Genomic DNA, 18,335 nt, shown 5'->3' with positions numbered 1-18,335 from the left:
TTAGCATTAATCGAATAAGATGACTAATGTAATCATGTTAACAATCTATAATCTGATTGGAACCTCCTTTGTGTGTGGTTTCCAATTGAATAATAAAAGTTTATACTATACTTGTTTAACATACCATTAGTGGAACCTCTAACCTTGATATTTGTTATTATCATTGTTTAATCCTTACATTAATATTCCATCTTGAATTTCTCATCTTCTTCTTCTTTTTCTTTACTACTACTACTACTACTACTATTGTTGTTGTTGTTTTTTATAATTTGTACAATTAACCTCCCTGTGGTTCGACCCCGGTCTTGCCGGGTTATTTATTACTTCGACACTCCTGCACTTGGAAGAAGACATCCTTACATTAGTCGTGTCACGTATGTAATCTGCTTTGCCTGGGCTGAAGTTAACCAGGTAATACAATCCCCCCTTTTAGTAGCACACCTAATAATCTCCTTGCTGAGAACATTCTAAAGAAGGCAAAAGGTAGAGTATATTAGTACAACACAATTAAGTTCTTTAGTAACTTGACTCACAAACATCAACTTGTTGGAGAGTGAATGAATAAGAAGTGTGTGAGATAAGGACATGGTCCCAGCCCCTGTGACTAGGAATGTTACCCCATTAGTATTGGCAATACAAGTCCTCCTTAGTTGAGTTATGTTAGAGAAGTCATGTAAATCAAATGTCATATAATTCATTGCTCTAGAGTCGATAATCCAAGCAACATCACGTTGAGTAGTGGAGCTAGAAAAAACATAACCATAATTACCTTGATCTAGGATTAAGGTAGAAGATCCAACTAATGGAACAAATGATAGGTGAGAGTTAGTTGTGGCTATTGATGCTCTATCTGAGATGCTTGTAGATGTAGGAGCATTTTATTTCTTTTGGGCCTGTAATTTATGCCACTAGTTTGGATAGCCATGCAATTTGAAACAAGTGCCATGAGTATGTTGTGTACTCCCACAATGAATGCATTTGTTCCCATCAAAAAGGCCTTTTGATTATGAGAATGATCCAGGTTTCAGCGAGATTAGTGGCTAACTAGATCTGATGCCTTCTATAACCATAACAGCCCTACTAGTCACTACTTCTACTCCTAATACCATTATAGAATGTCCAAGATCTTCCCTTCAAATGTGAGCATATGTCTGCTCAATTGAAAGGAAGGGTTTCATGCGAAGAACATCACTTTGAACATGATCTAGTCGATCATCTTGCCCATTGATTAGTACTTAAAAGTGCATTTTTATCATGGTTTTATATCATCATTTTGCACTTGAAGTATCAATAACTCTTTAACTAAAGCATGTTTTATAATAATATATCTAATAATATAAAATACCTTTAATTTGTGGTAAATGTTCATTTTAAATGCAGGCCTATCATATAAATGAAAGGATTGATTAATGACTTTAAGAACTTAAATTGCAAGGGCAAAGAGATGATCAAAATTAGAAAAGAGATGTCGGTGCAATCTAAACCGGAACACTATTCGGTAATTGGGTCATATCTGGAGCTATAGATCTCAGATTTAGGTCTACTTTATATGGATGGAAAGGTAAGACATAGGTCTACAACTTTCATATGAAGCCCAAGATCTAAAAAGGTCATTTTCAAGTCCAAATTGTTGCAACAACAAAGAAGCCCGAATCTGTCCTCCAGCCCGAGTACTGTTCAGTATTTTGGCCATATCTGGAGTTCTAGAAGTCCAAATGAGCTGAATGTTTTACATAAGAAAGCTGAGACAGTTGCCTACAACTTTTATGTTTTCAAGTGGCTCCAATTTTGACATTATTAATGACGTTTTGTGCAGACAAGAGAAGATAAGGATTGTCACCAAGTCAAGAGTTGGCCACCCACTCATCAATTAGTCATCAAATCAATAATTCCCAATTTTGGCCTATAAAAGGAGGCATTTGCCATGCATTTAGGCATCTTGGTTTCCAGATCAAGATCATGCTCTTGCTTTCTCTCTTTGTATTTTTTATAATGTTTATGCTTTATTTTCATTAATATCAAGTTTATGCCTTTCATTTCCTTTCACTTATTTAGTTAATTTAATTTTATTCATGTTCTTATTTTGTTTATTTATTTTTCTTTCTTTCATTATGTCTAGCTAAGTTTATTATGTCAAGGTGAAAAGGTTACACTAATGGTGTAAGAATAAGTATAGTGTAAACTTAATATGGACTTTAATGTTTGATACTAACATGTTTTATATTTGTTATCTTGTTCACTCTTTAATACTTTGCTTGTTAAATGACTAATCTTGATTTATGTTGTATAACACTTGGTACAACAAATGCTTGGTACTTTCATAGCCCATACTGTATGGTATAACCGACTTTTAAGTACTAATCAGTATAACCGACACCTGAGCTATGAAAGAAACTTGATTTGTTGTTAACATAAGTTATAATCATGAATGCTTGACGAGATTTACAAGTATTAGCATTAATCGAATAAGATGACTAATGTAATCATGTTAACAATCTATAATCTGATTGGAACCTCCTTTGTGTGTGGTTTCCAATTGACTAATAAGAGTTTATACTATACTTATTTGACATACCATTAGTGGATCCTCTAACCTTGACATTTATTGTTATCGTTGTTAAATCTTTATGTTAATATTTCATCTCAAAGTTCTCATCTTCATCTTCTTCTTTTTCTTTATTATTATTATTATTATTATTATTATTATTATTATTATTATTATTACTATTATTGTTGTTGTTGTTGTTGTTATTGTTATTGTTGTTGTATTATTGTTATTTATAATTTGTACAAGTAACCTCCATGTGGTTCGACCCTGGTCTTGCCGGGTTATTTATTATTTCGACACTCCTGCACTTGGGAGAAGACATCAATCTTTTAGTCGTGTCACCCATCGAGAAACATGTACACTCGCTCCTCTTGTAGGATGGAATTGTATCTTTGTATGTCAATAGTGCATTGCATTGTATTTGATCAATGAAAGTCACTCTCTCGCCACAAACCTTGTAGGTTGTTATAGTGTTTCTCTATAGACCCGCCTGCTTGTTTCATTCAAGATACACAACATCTGATTTCATATACTTGCGAGGTGTCCGTTCCATCAAAGTATGTTGTGACAGTAGAGTCCCATACCTGTTCAGCTGTTGGATAGCGAATAAAGTTCACAACCAATGAATGGTCCATGCAGTTGATCAACCAACCTTTCACCATAGCATTTTCAGTACACCACTTACAAAAGAAGGGGTTTATTTTTTATGGTTGGGGCTTCATTGATGTATTCTAGTTTGTCTTTTCTATAGATGTACATTTCCATAATCAGAGACTATAACCCATAGTTTGATCCATCCAACCTGATGCTGCTTGGAATCATTGGGGAATCATTAGTAGAGATATGAACCTTTGTGAAGACATCCATCATTTTTTATATCAAATTATTAAAAATAGTTTTATTGGAGTCGACCATAGAGGCCAAGCAAAAAGAAAAAACTTGACCCCTGCCTAGTCAAAAAACAGGAAACCCAAGATCTTGCCTTGATACCATGACAACATTAGGTTTTATTTCATTAATTTGAGTAAAAGATATACAGATATAATGAATAATGTTAGGAAGCTATTCAATATTTTTGGCTATAATCATGTTTGTCTCTTGAGGGAAGGGATTCTTAAATCTAAGTTGGCTAATTAGGTAACTCATGCCAATAAATTAATCTATTAGTGTGTCTTTTTGTTTTACCTTGCTATTTTTTTGGTTAATCGTGGGTGTTTGGGTTAATTTATATGCACCTCGATTAATCTCTCGAGACTTTAAAGTTATCAATTATATAAATTTGCAGTGATTCTAAGATTTATAATACTTAAATTAATAATTTTTAAAAAATAAATTTAAAAATTAACCAATTAAAAAATATCTTACTAATTCTAATTATTCTTAGTGTGACGTGGTCTATTATCAATCTTATCACTTCCGCATCTCCATCTCCTGGTTTTTAATTGGTCAATTAATAAAATATTTGTCTTTTAAAGAGTCCTTAATAATGAGCACTCCTTCCTCATCCATAAATTACTTATTTCAAATTGAGGAATATTCAAGCTTGTATAATTTAATTATGTTAATAGTTATTTTTAAAATAGTTTTTATTTAAAAATATATTAAAAAAAATTATTTAAAAAAATTTATTTTTAATATTAATAAATTAAATGGATATAAAATATAAAAAGATTTAAAATTTTTTAAAACACTTAAAAAAAAGAGTAAAAACAAAACTTGAAAAAGCTTTCCAGCTGGCGGATGCTCCCTAATTTAAGTAGAAGGAGACAGCAATCGAACAGTGAAGGTATATTTTTGTCTTGCTTTTGATATTCCATGCGGATTCTATCATCATATCCACTATGCAATCTAACCACAAAAAAGCTTCAGACCACCTCGTTTTCATACTCAAAAATCAACTAAAAAGAACAACCTTTTCATCCATGCGTACCAGGTTGTCTTGCTAAAGAGACTAAAACAGATGGAAGGCATCAACGTATCTATCCTAGCAAACAAGGATGAGAGATAACAGGAAGATAATCCAGCCCTCCCCAAGTTACAAAGCTTTGGGAACAAGAATCCCCAGGTTCGTACCATGTGTCGACGTATATTACAAGCTGTCTTGAAAACCAGGGAGCAAGAGGACGAAAAAACAACGCATGTTCTATCTACATCATCAACTATTGAAATCAGATAACTATCCACTTGCGCTTTCAGAATCATGGAGGCCATCCAGTCCCAAAGAGCCCAAGTTGTGCACTTCTCGACAGAATAGCAGGAGCAAATTGTGAGTGACGTTCAAGATCTAAGAGTCCTAGCAAAACTCATTCGTAGCTCTGAATGAACAACTCTCCTTCCTACACGTAGATATACATCATTTTCCTCAACATTGTCGACTACCTCACTCTTTTAGAAGCTTGAATGCTTTCTGGGCCCGATTTGAACTTTTTATATTCCCACTAGAAAAGTTTTTATTCCCATGTAGATAGAGTTTTTACAAGGTTGTGGGGTTTTCTAAAATATTTTTATTTAGAATTTTTTAAGATTTATTTATCATTTATTTTTAATTTTTTTAATTATATTAATATTTTATATTAAAAAGTTTATGTTAAAGAATAAATTTTAATAAATATTTAATCATAAAAATGAGTGAGTTTTGCATTTTTAATTTGATCACAAATATGTCAATTAACTTGACTTAACTTTGATAAAATTTGAAATTATTTTATTTTATTTTTTAAAATAAAACAACATTGTTTGGATATAAATTTTAAAAAAAAATCCTTGGAATTAATTAACCTTATATTTGATCAAGACAACCAAATTTAATTGAAGCCTCGAATGAGTTTAATAACTATAAAAATGATTTAATTATCTGTAACCCAATAATAATTATTCTTAAGTTTCTTTCGATAACAGCTACACATGCCAATCCCGAAAACAAATACCTTCCTCCCATTGTATAAAGGAGACATTGCGGGGGTAGCACCCTCTCCTTTTAGGTATTTTTTATATATATAATTTTCAAGCTTGTTTATTCCTCCTCTTATGCTTATTAAACATGCATGACATAGCAAGTTTACCTGTCATTCCAAAACTTATTTCAGGTTAAGTTTTATTTTAAACCGGTTTGAAAGTTAACAGGATAACTAGGTTGATTTTGTGAAGACAATTCCAATAATTTTAAATAAAAAATTATCCAAAACAATATTATTTTATTTTAAAAATTAATATTATATTATTTTAATTTGAGTTAACGATAGACCTATAATACAATGCGACTGTAAAACCCCGAGACTGGTATGATAACCATGCCTGCTCCTGATAGTGAACTCCGCTCTCCTGACTCGATAAGACAAAGAAGTGGGGGAGACGTAGGATTAGGCAAGAAATTACACACAACATAGGGGATAGTTGGTGAAGAGATGCATTAATTAATTAGCTCTGCCATTTTATGCGACATGCTACAATGTCGGTGGTGGCCGTGTAATAACAGAAATTTTCCCGAATTTGATTTAGTACTGGTTTCTATATCGAAGGTGCAAACATGTCAAATAGCATACAATTGTTCATACCGATAAGGTTGAAGTAATGGTTACCAAGAGCTCCCTCCCTTTCGAATAGGGCGGTCTCCGCCATGGCAGCGGTGGAATGTGTCCTTGTTATGGTTAACATGAGCAGTCTTGAAGTAACCATTTCAGAGACCTCTTGTCATTTACACTCAACGTTGAGATTCATCAGCAATCTGATGACTAGCTCATTTATCACCATACTTGTAGGTTGTAATATTTATTTGATGAACGAAGACTACAATAGATGGACGCAGATTTGGATTAACAATAAAAATGCCTTGAATGAATAAACCATCAGAGAGAAGCACTGGACTGAAGCATAGTTTTTAAAACCAGCAAAGTAAACCCCAAGTCATGAATTATATTGATTAAGGCCAACTTAATTTTTTTTATTTTATAAAAAAATTAAAATCACATTATTTTTTTAAAACAAAAATAAACATGTTTTAACTAGTTTTTGTCTAGAACAAACAGGTCGCAAATAAACCCGTGTTTTTTACTAGGTTATTCCAAGCCAGTTCCCCACTTATTTTTGTTAAAACGCGGTCAAATTTAGATCCGATTCACAAGTCAACTCAACAGCCTTGAAACAGTGGACTGAAGTGCAGAGCGCAAACACGATAATCTGAGCACTACAAAACTACTATTACAGTTATTGCAGACAATCCCTTCATGGATTTCTTGTCCTCTGGACTCCTCTTAAAGGTCGGGAAAATGATAAAAAAGGACGAACACCAACTGCTACAAATTTTAAGGTTCAACAGACGCCGAACAATCTTCTGCTGAGCTATAAAAGCGCTCAGTGGGGACAAGAAAATAGTCCATCAGAATGAATCCCAAACAATGGCAATGGAAAATATAATCCTAGGTACAAAATGAAATCTGGTCAACAGCCCAAGTACTTCACTAAAACAAGCACTGAAAAAACACGAGTATGGACACACAAACCAATTAGCAGACAGTCCACAACACTGTTTGGCGCGTTAAGACCTAAAATATAATTCCCAAAACCCACAATGCAAGGTCAAAATAATATTGGAACACATTCCCACTAGCAATAAACACAACCAGACACTGCGTGATAAAATAACGGGGTTAGACCTAATAAATTAAACCAGGGCAATGCTGCTCTCGCCGCCAGGGGGCTTGCGTACGCCACCTAGGAAGTCTCGAGACTCTACCTTCCCATCAGCAAATATATCATTGCCGCTCATCTCTCGCAATTTTGCCACACTTAGAGGTTTCTCTGCAGATGATGGAGGAGCCTCACCTTTGAATATGTCATTTCCAGAAAGTTCATTGAATTTCTGATTATAAATTTTCTTTGCTGTCTTCACTGCTGATTCCTCGCTAGGCTGCTGACCTCCAACAGGCTAAAAAATTCCAGTAAAACACATAACCAGTTAGGCTTTAATTCAAACCTACACAGCAGGTCAGTCCTGCTGCAAGGAAATTATATACTTCCTCTAGTAAACAAAGTCCATTTATTTAAACAGTCATCCTAAGCTTAGGCGAATATAACCTAAAAATTTAAAACAGTAAATCTTTGGCCTGCATGTATGACAACCATTACCATGTCCCCCAACCAATTCATTTGGTCGATTAAATTCCCTTGCAAAGCAAGAGAGGAAAAGGGATTGGAAGAAACCAGAACACTTTGCTTGTGCATCCACACAAACTCAAATTATAAAGATTGATAAAAGCACTTACATTATGCGGAGAAGGTTCACCCAATTGGATGCTTTCTTGCAAAGCCAAAGCACGCACAGTTGTCGGTCGTGGTAAGATTTCAGGAGGGGGTGCAAAGATGTCATGTCCACTGAGCTCTTTGGACTTGGCATCGGAGATCTGCTTCTTCAACTTGGCATCGGATTCACATTCTAAGGTTCCACTTAACTCCCGTTGTTTTGCCACCTCAGGCAGAGTAGTAGGCTTTTTGGGAGAAACACTATCATCCTCTGCAAATGAAATGTGACTGATTCCAGCAATTGCTTGCTGGCAATTCCCGAAATCAAAATACAGAAACACAAGTCAGTCATCATATCATTTAGCAAAATTACTTTAATGTGGGCAAAGAGTGGTGCGTAAGCTAGAAGAAAATTAACCAAGAACATTGTAATAGGTACCTGGTACATTCGCAGTCCTGTTTTGCTGTTAGGAATGGGGTTGGCACTGCCAGATTCGGCGGTATCATCTTCTCCATTGGCTGCAAAAATGCCACTGCCAGTCATCTCCTTCATTTTATACCCAGAACAAGGTTTCCTGAAAATTTCAAAGTCAACCAATTCGAAGACCTCACATGGAAACCTCAAAACAATGAACAACAACAAGGTACAGAATGACTGTACATCACTGCAGTTTTTTTAGTATCAGAAAACAGAGATTTTGACAAACCCACGGCCATCAAAGACTCCATCACTTAATTTTCTACGGAGAAAACAATATTGAAAATGGTTGTTTCAATATTTTGAAATAAACCTAAAAAACTAGAATTGTTAAAAGCAATATCAATGACTTTAAAAAAACTCGGTAGAGATTATTATACTGCTTCAATGAGAATATTGGCAAAGAGTAACATAAAATTAGAGAGGATTATAAGTCAAAAAGAACAAATATTAGAAGTAAGATGTGTAAAACAAAATTTTTTACACCGACCTTATGAGTAAACATATTTTTTAAGCTCTGTGAAATCAGATGGAAATGTATGTTTCAACAGATCTAAGGACAACAAAATGGATTAATCACGCACAAACTAGTTCAAATTCAACAGACAGTAACTAGAATTATATATATCGCACAACATGGTTCAAATTGAACAGAAAGTAACTAGAATTATATATAAGACCCCCATTGTGCGAAAAAATAATAATGATGACAACTCTTCAAATTTCAGACAAAAAAAATCTTTTCTTTCCCCATTTCTTATCAAAGCCAAATTTAGAAAGTTTATAATGGAAATAAAGACGAATTATTAAGATCCATTAAAAGTAACGGGACTGAAAAAACAAACAGAAGGCAGGCAGATCTCACCGTTTATTTAAGCTCTCAAACTCCTCCTCGGTAACTTGGCCTCCAAACACCACCTTACTGATCCCATCTGAAGGCTATAAATCAATCACCAAAAAAATTAATCAACTAACAAGTTAAGAATTTAAAGAAGAAAGAAAAAAGGGAGCGACCTGGTGGGACCGAGTAGGGCGAGCAGCGGAGCCAACGGAGGCAGAATCAGGTGGCGGAGTCTCCGACCACGTGAGCAGATCTGCAGTGGAAGTGTGTGGTTTCCTAACCGGAGTGCTCCTCTCCATTATTTAAAAAAAAAAAAAAACCAAGAAGGTCAATAAGAATGGTTGAACTAGAAAGAACAGCAGTTCGCTTGCCTTTTCAGACAGTATGAAAGTGTATAAGAGGAGAGTGTCTCCCCTTCGTTTTCCTGTGTGTCTTTCAGGGAGAGAAAATGGATGGATCTGAGGGAAATGACTACGATGTCCTTGATGCTGGGGACCTGATCTCTACTCTAGAATTTTCTGTTTTTATGGTTGGATTCGCTTTCTGAGAGAAGGGGATTGTAAGAGAGAGAGAGAGAGAGAGAGCGGGCAGAGAGTAGTGTAGTAGCTACTCTTTCTTTCTTCCTCTGTTTTAAAAGCAAAGAGATGAAAAAAAAAATTAGAGTTAAAAATGAGGCTTGGGATGCACAGCTGTTGTTGGGTTTTTTTTATTATTATTACTATTTAATTCTTTCTCCGGTGCTAAATTTGAATTTCGTACCGCCCTGGGATTTTTCTTTCGCTGCTTAGAATGAGCTTTTCCGTTGCGGCCAGATGACGGTTTTGAGCCGGTGACTGAGATTATTTTCCATTGTCCAAACGGCGTTCACATGCCATTATTTACGTTAGAATTGTTATTAGACTTTTATGTGGATGATATATTTTCGTTGACTCGTAAAATTATCTTAAACTTTTTTGTTCCAGATATATATAATTATAAAAACATAATATTTCTCTTTGAGGTTAGATATATATATATGTGTGTGTGTGTGTGTGTGTGTGTGTGTATTCCTCTTTTCGAGATGAATAAAGGAAATGCCACCCAACTGTTAATTGAATTTTTTATTTTTGGTAGAATAATATTGCTTCCTCTTTCTATTCAAGAAATGAATCGTTTCCGCTACTCCACCACCCATGTGAGCAACCAAAATGGGTGACCTTGAGATGCCCATTCAACACTTGACACCACATCATTTCGAGGGTCGTGTGCCAAAGCATCAGCTTTCACGTGAGGTGGAAAAGGCGGCCCGCCAATCACCTTACATCACCTTTACTATCACTAAACAATTTGGAAAATAAAATCCGTTTAAGGCGTTCATTGTTGAAAAGGAAATTAAAGAAAAAGGCTAAAATATGGAGTGAAAACCATTGTGTATGTATATATTTGTTAATTATGAATTGAAACAGTGAAATGATAATTTTATCCGTAAAAAACTCTTAGATTACAATTTTTTTCAAGGATAAAATGGTATTTTCCTTTTATTTTTTTTATTATTTGAGAACTATTTAGAGGTGTCTTTGTTTTTTTATTATGTTTTTACACAGTAAAATAATTTTATTATTCTTAAAAGCAAAAAAAAATCATTTAATATCTTTTTCAGCTTTTCTTTTCTATAGTATAATTACTATGTTATCTTTGGATTCAAATTTTCAAATTTTCAAAAGCGAGGGGTTAATTTGTAATTGTACGATGGTTTTTTTGTGATAATATTTGAGTCATGAGAATAAAGTTGTATCTTACAAAAAAAAAATACACAAAAAATCATTGATGTGTGAGCGCTAATTTATAATTGTGTAATGGCTTTTTGTAATAATATTTGAATATCGAGAATAAAGTTATATTTTTGAAAAAAACACAAAAAGCTACTAATGTATATATTGAACACGTCAACGCATCATCCATTTTTAAACAACATGTGCGACTAAATTCAGTGGAAAAAAAATTGATTCTGTCATATTATTTGATTAATCTCGACCTCCTCTTCCACCTTGTACGATGCGTGTAATTACTAGACCTCTAATACATCGCTAGCATCCCTTTTTTTTTTCCTTTTTTTTTCTCTTTTCACTTGGAAATATGTGTCTTGCCCTCCACAATTTTAAAATCAGCCTTTCAAGTTATTTTTCTTTTGATTTTGTCCCTCATTTTGATTTTTGTTTGTTTTATTTTTATTCATTTCTTTTTTTGTTAATTGGATTTTCTTCAAATTTTTTTATCTATCAAATTAGATCCTTTTTTTTCTTTTTATATTTAAGATAGTTTTTGAATTTTTCTCCTTTTCAATTTCACACCTTCGTTTTTTTTCTCCTTTCATATTTGATACTTTTTTTTTTTGCTTTGGTTATTTTTTTATTTAAGATTTTATTTTCAATTGCATCATTTAACATTAAATTAGTTGATAGTTGAAATTCTTAATTGAACTCGGGTTTTCAATTTTATGGATTACAAATTTAAATTATTAACTAAGATTTAGAAGATTTATTCAGCTTAATTAGTATAGGTTGACTCTAAAACGACTTTCATACTCACCATCCTTAAATTATTATGAATTAGCTATTTTTAAATTTATCAAGGATAGTAATGTCTTTTTATTCTTTTTTGCAAAGTTAAGCTATTGTAATGCTTATAAATACAAAACAACACTTAACTAAGTTTTTTTTTTTTAAATACTTTTAAAGCTTGACTATAGAGGCTTAATGGTCGACTTTGGGGTAATTTGATGTTTTACTTGATGTTCATAATAATTTTAAAACTTATATATATATATATATATATATATATATATATCATGCATTGATAGTGAATTGGTTAAGAAATAAATTTTATTAATAATTTTTTTTTATTTTATTTAGGATTGTCACGATCTCTAACAAACATTAAAATTACAAGCACATAGCTTGTATCATATAATTTTAAAAAAATTATTTTTTAAAAAAAATTATAAAACCAATCCAAGTTCACGAACCAAGTCATATGTGTTTGAGATTATTTAATATGACATCTTCTTAATATTTTTTTAATAAATTATTTTTAATTTTTTTAAATGATCCATGTCTTTCCAAGTTATTCAGATTTTCTTTTAACCTATTAAATAAATTAATTTTATATTGGGTTAGCTATCATATAGCTAGATTAGAAATCCATGCAAGGATCCAAGTCAAGGTATTTCAAGATTTATTTTTTTACTTGAGTTTAATAACATTGCAAAAAGAAATTCTCATGCTCTTAATATTTGTTTTTATATTTTAAAAAATATTAGTTTAGTCCATGGTAAAATGTAGTAAAATGAACTAGTGTATTTTATAAAACGAAGGAGCAATGGACCCCAAGAAGATAGGTGTGCAGGATAATTATTGTGTCCCACACATTGCTATGCCATCTAATGTAAGCCTCATTGGAACATACCCAACGAACAAAATTAGAGATTCCTTAAAGAAGCCATAACATCCACTTGCCTAGGTTTTTCTACATTATCCTCGCCTTCCAAATAATGATTATCGCTGTTTAGCATCTGTCAAGAACCTAATTGATTAGATTATGCACATCATAGTTTAATACTATAATACCACTTGTACGGAAAAAGGGACCTGAGACCTAGAAACCTTGCCCCGCGTAAGTGTTGGACAATATATATTTATTTAATAAGTGTTTTGTCACTTTTCTAGAGAAATTGCTTGAAATATAAAACCTAGCAAATTTACTAGTGAAAGCTTGAAGACTTTCCTTCTGAGGTCAGGAGTGTAATTTAACAAGGCGAATCCTGTACCATTTTTACTGATATGTATTTTATCTAATTTGATGGTAAATATTATTTTATTTGATATTTATAATTTGAAAATATATCTTAATGAATGGTTTTTTTTCAATTTTTATCTTACATTTTAAATTTCTTTGTTGTTTTCTTATTAAAAATGTTATGATGAGTTTTTCTAATAAAAAATTATAATTTTTTTTTTATAATTATATTTATCTGAGTAGCTGGGAGGTAAGAATTATATTATAAATAATCATTTAATTTCTTTATTCTCTTTATTCTGACAATATAATCTATTCTTTGTAGTCAACTTGCTAGGAATGAGTGTTTGGTATTTGTAAAAGATTTCATTTGATGAATTTGAAAACTCTCTAATAATTAAATCAATAATTTTTTTTAGAGAAAATAAAATAATATTATAAAAAGATACTTTAAAAATAAATATTCAATAAAAAATGAAGATTTTAGACTCTTTTGGTTGAAGATTTTATGATTTATTTATAGCTAACAAGTCTCTTTACTAATAAAAAGACTAAAGTATTATACTATCATGATAATTTTACATATATATTAATGATAAAATGGTATAATATTAGAAGACTTTATAATATTAATATTAATAAAAATATAACAAACCATTAAAAGATTTTTATACACATAAAAATATAAGGTGAGTAAAATCTAAAATATAGTTGTGCTCATCATATTGGGTTTTTTTAGGCTAAACTCAAAAAAAATGATTTATGTGCGGAGTTTTGGATCGGTTAAATTTAAGTTTAAACAATATAATTTTGTTTTTATTCACATCTTTAAATCACATGAGAAAGAAAAATAGAGCATCAATTTTTATAAATAAAAAAATTATATATTAGAAATTTGAATCGGTGTTCCTAGTTTAAAACAAATTGAATATTTGCTACACTTGTGCTTGTTTATTTTTTCCAGACAAAGTCTTTTCTACTATTGCCAAAAATGAAATTGCGCCTTTTAATCTTTTACTAGGAATTTTTTTTTATTTTATTTAAATCTTGGAACTATTGATTATTTGTTAATTATCAATGGCCATGTAATAATTATTTATTGGAACAATTTTATTGACGACTAGCCAGCTCATTATACCATGATGACGGGATCATTACAGTGACTCAATCGAGCCGAAAATTATGTGGTGAAGAACAGGGAAAGAAAAACACAATAAAGGGCGGCATCAATGGTTTTGAATTGCAAAGCAGGGATAGTATTTGTGGCTGTGATATGGTTATTTTTTTAAAAAAAATTTGAAAGCATATTAAAATAATGTATTTTTTAATTTTTTAGAAATTATTTTTAACATCATGATATAAAAAAAATTAATTTAAAAAATAAAAAATATTTTTTTAAAACAAAAAAATAAATAGGCTCTTGAAATTTTGTTTTACTAGAAATCAATATCATCAACTAACGATCATTTTTATGGGCAAGAAGAGGTTGAACTTCTGCGAATGTGCCAAAGGTCTGTCGGCAGGAAAATAAGAGGATGATAATTAAGATCATCGGAAGCTTAAATGTTCGATGCTCGCCAATCAAACAACAATTGTGTACATCCTAAATGAAAAATTTTCATCCTTTTATTTAAATTAATATTTATTTAGCATTTGCATATTATTCTTATATATTTATCTTAAAAATAAATTTTTAAAAATAAATAAATATTATTTTAATATATTTTTAAATAAAAATACTCTGGAAAACAGCTACTATATCATTTAGCGGCTAATTGCTCCCGGACAGATGCAAATTGACATTCAATGCAGAAACTGTTGTTCCATGGGATAATCTAGTCACTACACAACCAAATATAAATTAACGCATATAAAAACTCAACTCACAAGTTTATTAACGTCATAACAAGCCTTACAATTCAGATTAATCCTATAATTTTAAAATAATTTATTATCCGCTCTTTAATGGTCTTTAATGCTTGCAGTTAATTACAATATTATTTGCATATTAGATTTATATATAACAGTTGATAAAATAGCTGTTAATATAATTATAAAAAATGTGATTTTATTCAAAAATGATGGTAAAATTGGATAATATTTTAAATATTATTCTTATTTATTTATAATGAACTTGATTCAAAATAGAAAAGGAAAAGAAAAGAAAACTGGATTGGGTCAAATACCTGGCCCCCAAAAGGGGCTTAAACGCATATGGGATGCAACATGAGGCCGGACACGCCTAAACTTTGTTTTTTATAGAACACCACTCTTTAAGACAAGGTCATTAATACTAGTATTGATTTCTTTTTGTTAGGACATGGACAAATGAATATTTTGTTACCCTTTCCTCCCTTTCCGGTGACTTTCTCCCCCTCTCCCTCAATATAAGGACCAAAATGTAAAAAAACTAAAACTTAGGACCCAAACAAAAAATATCAAATAATAGGGACCAAATATGTAGAAATTTAAAGCTTTAAGGACTAAAGTATAGTTTTACATGCCTATGATCAGCAAAAGCGAAATGGATGTTTTTCTTCTTACTTCTGGTTTATATTTTTTCCCTGAGTGCAAATTAAACTTTTTTTTTTATAAAATTGATGGTTAATTAACAGAGAAAATACTTTGAGAGACCTCACATATGCAATAGAATGAAAATAAAAGCGAATTAGGACACATAAATGGATGAAAATATCAAGTGTAAAATAAAATGATGAAATAACAAGGAAATTAAATTTAAGAATAAAAAAAGAAGCATTGTAAGACGAACAATGTCATCCATAATGTCCAAAGACAAAACCCAGTGTCTTAGTGTTTTTGCTTAACTTTAATTTAGTTTAAATTTAATAATCATAACATTTCACGAACAATGTTCATCCTTTGCTTGCCTATGAATTTCTGCTGCATGGAGAAACAAGTACAATAATACATGTACAATAATACTGTTCCAGCCAACTTGGAAATAAACCACATGTCACCGTTCAGTAACGCAGTGCACTCCATGAAATTTGAAAAAACATTTTGATTTAAATTTATTTTTTTATATAATTTTATATTATTTTGATGTGTTGATGTAAAATATTTTAATATAAGTTTCACTGAGAATCCGTTTATTTACACGGTAGTTTTTGTTTTTAATGTAAACCGCACAATCAAGTTAATGTTAAAACTTAAGTTATTGTTCGTGAAACCCATGAAAAATTATGTTGCTATCACAGGTTTGCTGAAAGTAGCTCTCAGCTATTTCTTCTCTTCTCTTGTGATTTTGACAGTGAAAAGTTTTACTTTTGTAAAGTGAACAACCAAGAATAGCTCCATTATTCATGATCTTGATCTATGAGGGAAGAGAGAGGAGGTGGCGTTGGAGAGATAAATAGATGGTGAAAGAGAGAGTGATGGGGGATCCATTGCTCTAGGTGTTGGCATGGTAGGGGGACAATCAGAGCGAGCTAGGCCACAAAACATTAGGAACGCCGATGATGATGCTCGTTGTGGGAGAGCAACCAATGATTTTGTTGAAGAAGCAAATATACTAGCAAATACATTACTGGTTGAGCTAGTAGAGCTTGTGCTTGTAGCTATGGCATTTAGACATATAGCTGCTGGTGTTGGTGGTGAAAGTCCAATTGGATTTTCTGCTAATTCTGTGACGAGAAACAAAAAGAGAAAGGACATTAACCCAGAGTAAGAAAGAAACGAACCAAAAAAAAGCAAGAGAAATAATGCAGTCAATCCCAAAAATCAAGGAGACAGGGATATGCTAGCAAAAAATAGTATTTTGTTTTGGAGGATTTGGTTTTATGTTTTAAAGCGATTTCTTACTTTTAAATATATTAAAATAATACTATTTTTATTTTTAAAGTATATAAACATAATTTAAAGTTAGGAAATAACTTCTTTTTTTTTTCAAAAATCTAGAAAAGTGGATTTCATATATAATAAAATTATATATATCGTGTTGTAACAATAAAAAATATTTTATATATAGTATTGTTTGTTTTATAATATAAAAACAATATTTAAATTAAAAATATCAATATTAATATTTATTTATTTTAGTTATTTTATAATTTTAAAAAATCTAACTAAATACATTAAAATATTTTTTATTCAATCTTAATTTTAACCCAATATATATAAATATCAAACCAATATAAATTAAAAATAATTTTTATAAAATAATTTTTTTTAAATTATAACAATAAAAACTACTACAATACCAATCATACTTAAAAGCTAAAACAGACCAAATGATGAATTCATTCTATGAAATATAAATGTAGTTTACATTAAAATGAAACTAATTTCACTAGCAAAATGGTCAGGTCTCGTTCATAATAAACAGTTTCCCACCCCTAATCAGGGAAGAAAAAAAAAAAATGGTCATTCATTGAGGGAATGCCTTCCACCTCCAGGAAAGCCAAAGCTTAAAACACAAATAGTTATCGCCCACCGTGGGGCTCGAACCCACGACCACAAGGTTAAGAGCCTTGCGCTCTACCAACTGAGCTAGACGGGCTTCTTGGTGACCCGATGCTACTCAATATATATATACGTATATACATGCCATAATGTCCAAAGACAAAACCCAGTGTCTTAGTGTTTTTGCTTAACTTTAATTTAGTTTAAATTTAATAATCATAACATTTCACGAACAATGTTCATCCTTTGCTTGCCTATGAATTTCTGCTGCATGGAGAAACAAGTACAATAATACATGTACAATAATACTGTTCCAGCCAACTTGGAAATAAACCACATGTCACCGTTCAGTAACGCAGTGCACTCCATGAAATTTGAAAAAACATTTTGATTTAAATTTATTTTTTTATATAATTTTATATTATTTTGATGTGTTGATGTAAAATATTTTAATATAAGTTTCACTGAGAATCCGTTTATTTACACGGTAGTTTTTGTTTTTAATGTAAACCGCACAATCAAGTTAATGTTAAAACTTAAGTTATTGTTCGTGAAACCCATGAAAAATTATGTTGCTATCACAGGTTTGCTGAAAGTAGCTCTCAGCTATTTCTTCTCTTCTCTTGTGATTTTGACAGTGAAAAGTTTTACTTTTGTAAAGTGAACAACCAAGAATAGCTCCATTATTCATGATCTTGATCTATGAGGGAAGAGAGAGGAGGTGGCGTTGGAGAGATAAATAGATGGTGAAAGAGAGAGTGATGGGGGATCCATTGCTCTAGGTGTTGGCATGGTAGGGGGACAATCAGAGCGAGCTAGGCCACAAAACATTAGGAACGCCGATGATGATGCTCGTTGTGGGAGAGCAACCAATGATTTTGTTGAAGAAGCAAATATACTAGTAAATACATTACTGTTTGAGCTAGTAGAGCTTGTGCTTGTAGCTATGGCATTTAGACATATAGCTGCTGGTGTTGGTGGTGAAAGTCCAATTGGATTTTCTGCTAATTCTGTGACGAGAAACAAAAAGAGAA

General features: G+C 31.6%; 1 protein-coding gene and 1 non-coding gene across 2 annotated transcripts; both read right to left on the bottom strand.

The window, feature by feature from the left end:
- Positions 1 to 6,904: 6,904 nt before the first annotated feature.
- LOC105117190 (uncharacterized) lies at positions 6,905 to 9,953 on the bottom strand. Its single transcript, XM_011014767.1, has 5 exons — positions 9,279 to 9,953; positions 9,130 to 9,203; positions 8,226 to 8,361; positions 7,810 to 8,094; positions 6,905 to 7,472 (listed from the first exon to the last, which is right to left on the bottom strand). The coding sequence occupies exons 1-5, from the start codon at positions 9,402 to 9,404 to the stop codon at positions 7,209 to 7,211; spliced, it is 885 nt and encodes a 294-aa protein (XP_011013069.1). The 5' UTR covers positions 9,405 to 9,953; the 3' UTR covers positions 6,905 to 7,208.
- A 7,372-nt stretch (positions 9,954 to 17,325) lies between these two features.
- TRNAK-CUU (transfer RNA lysine (anticodon CUU)) lies at positions 17,326 to 17,398 on the bottom strand. Its single transcript has one exon. It is a non-coding gene; the product is annotated as a tRNA-Lys (tRNA).
- Positions 17,399 to 18,335: the final 937 nt, after the last annotated feature.

Source organism: Populus euphratica, unplaced genomic scaffold (genome assembly GCF_000495115.2).
Source record: "Populus euphratica unplaced genomic scaffold, PopEup_1.0 scaffold1221.1, whole genome shotgun sequence".
NCBI lineage: Eukaryota > Viridiplantae > Streptophyta > Magnoliopsida > Malpighiales > Salicaceae > Populus > Populus euphratica.
The sequence above is the reverse complement of the archived record's forward strand: the minus strand, read 5'-3'. Positions and strand labels throughout refer to the sequence as shown.

Excerpts from the sequence above, each read along its gene's own strand:
- LOC105117190 (XM_011014767.1), bottom strand. The coding sequence starts at position 9,404 with ATGGAGAGGAGCACTCCGGTTAGGAAACCACACACTTCCACTGCAGAT. Across the intron at positions 9,204-9,278 it reads GCCCTACTCGGTCCCACCAG|CCTTCAGATGGGATCAGTAA; the intron begins GTCGCTCCCTTT and ends ATTGATTTATAG. Across the intron at positions 7,473-7,809 it reads GTGAACCTTCTCCGCATAAT|CCTGTTGGAGGTCAGCAGCC; the intron begins GTAAGTGCTTTT and ends GGAATTTTTTAG.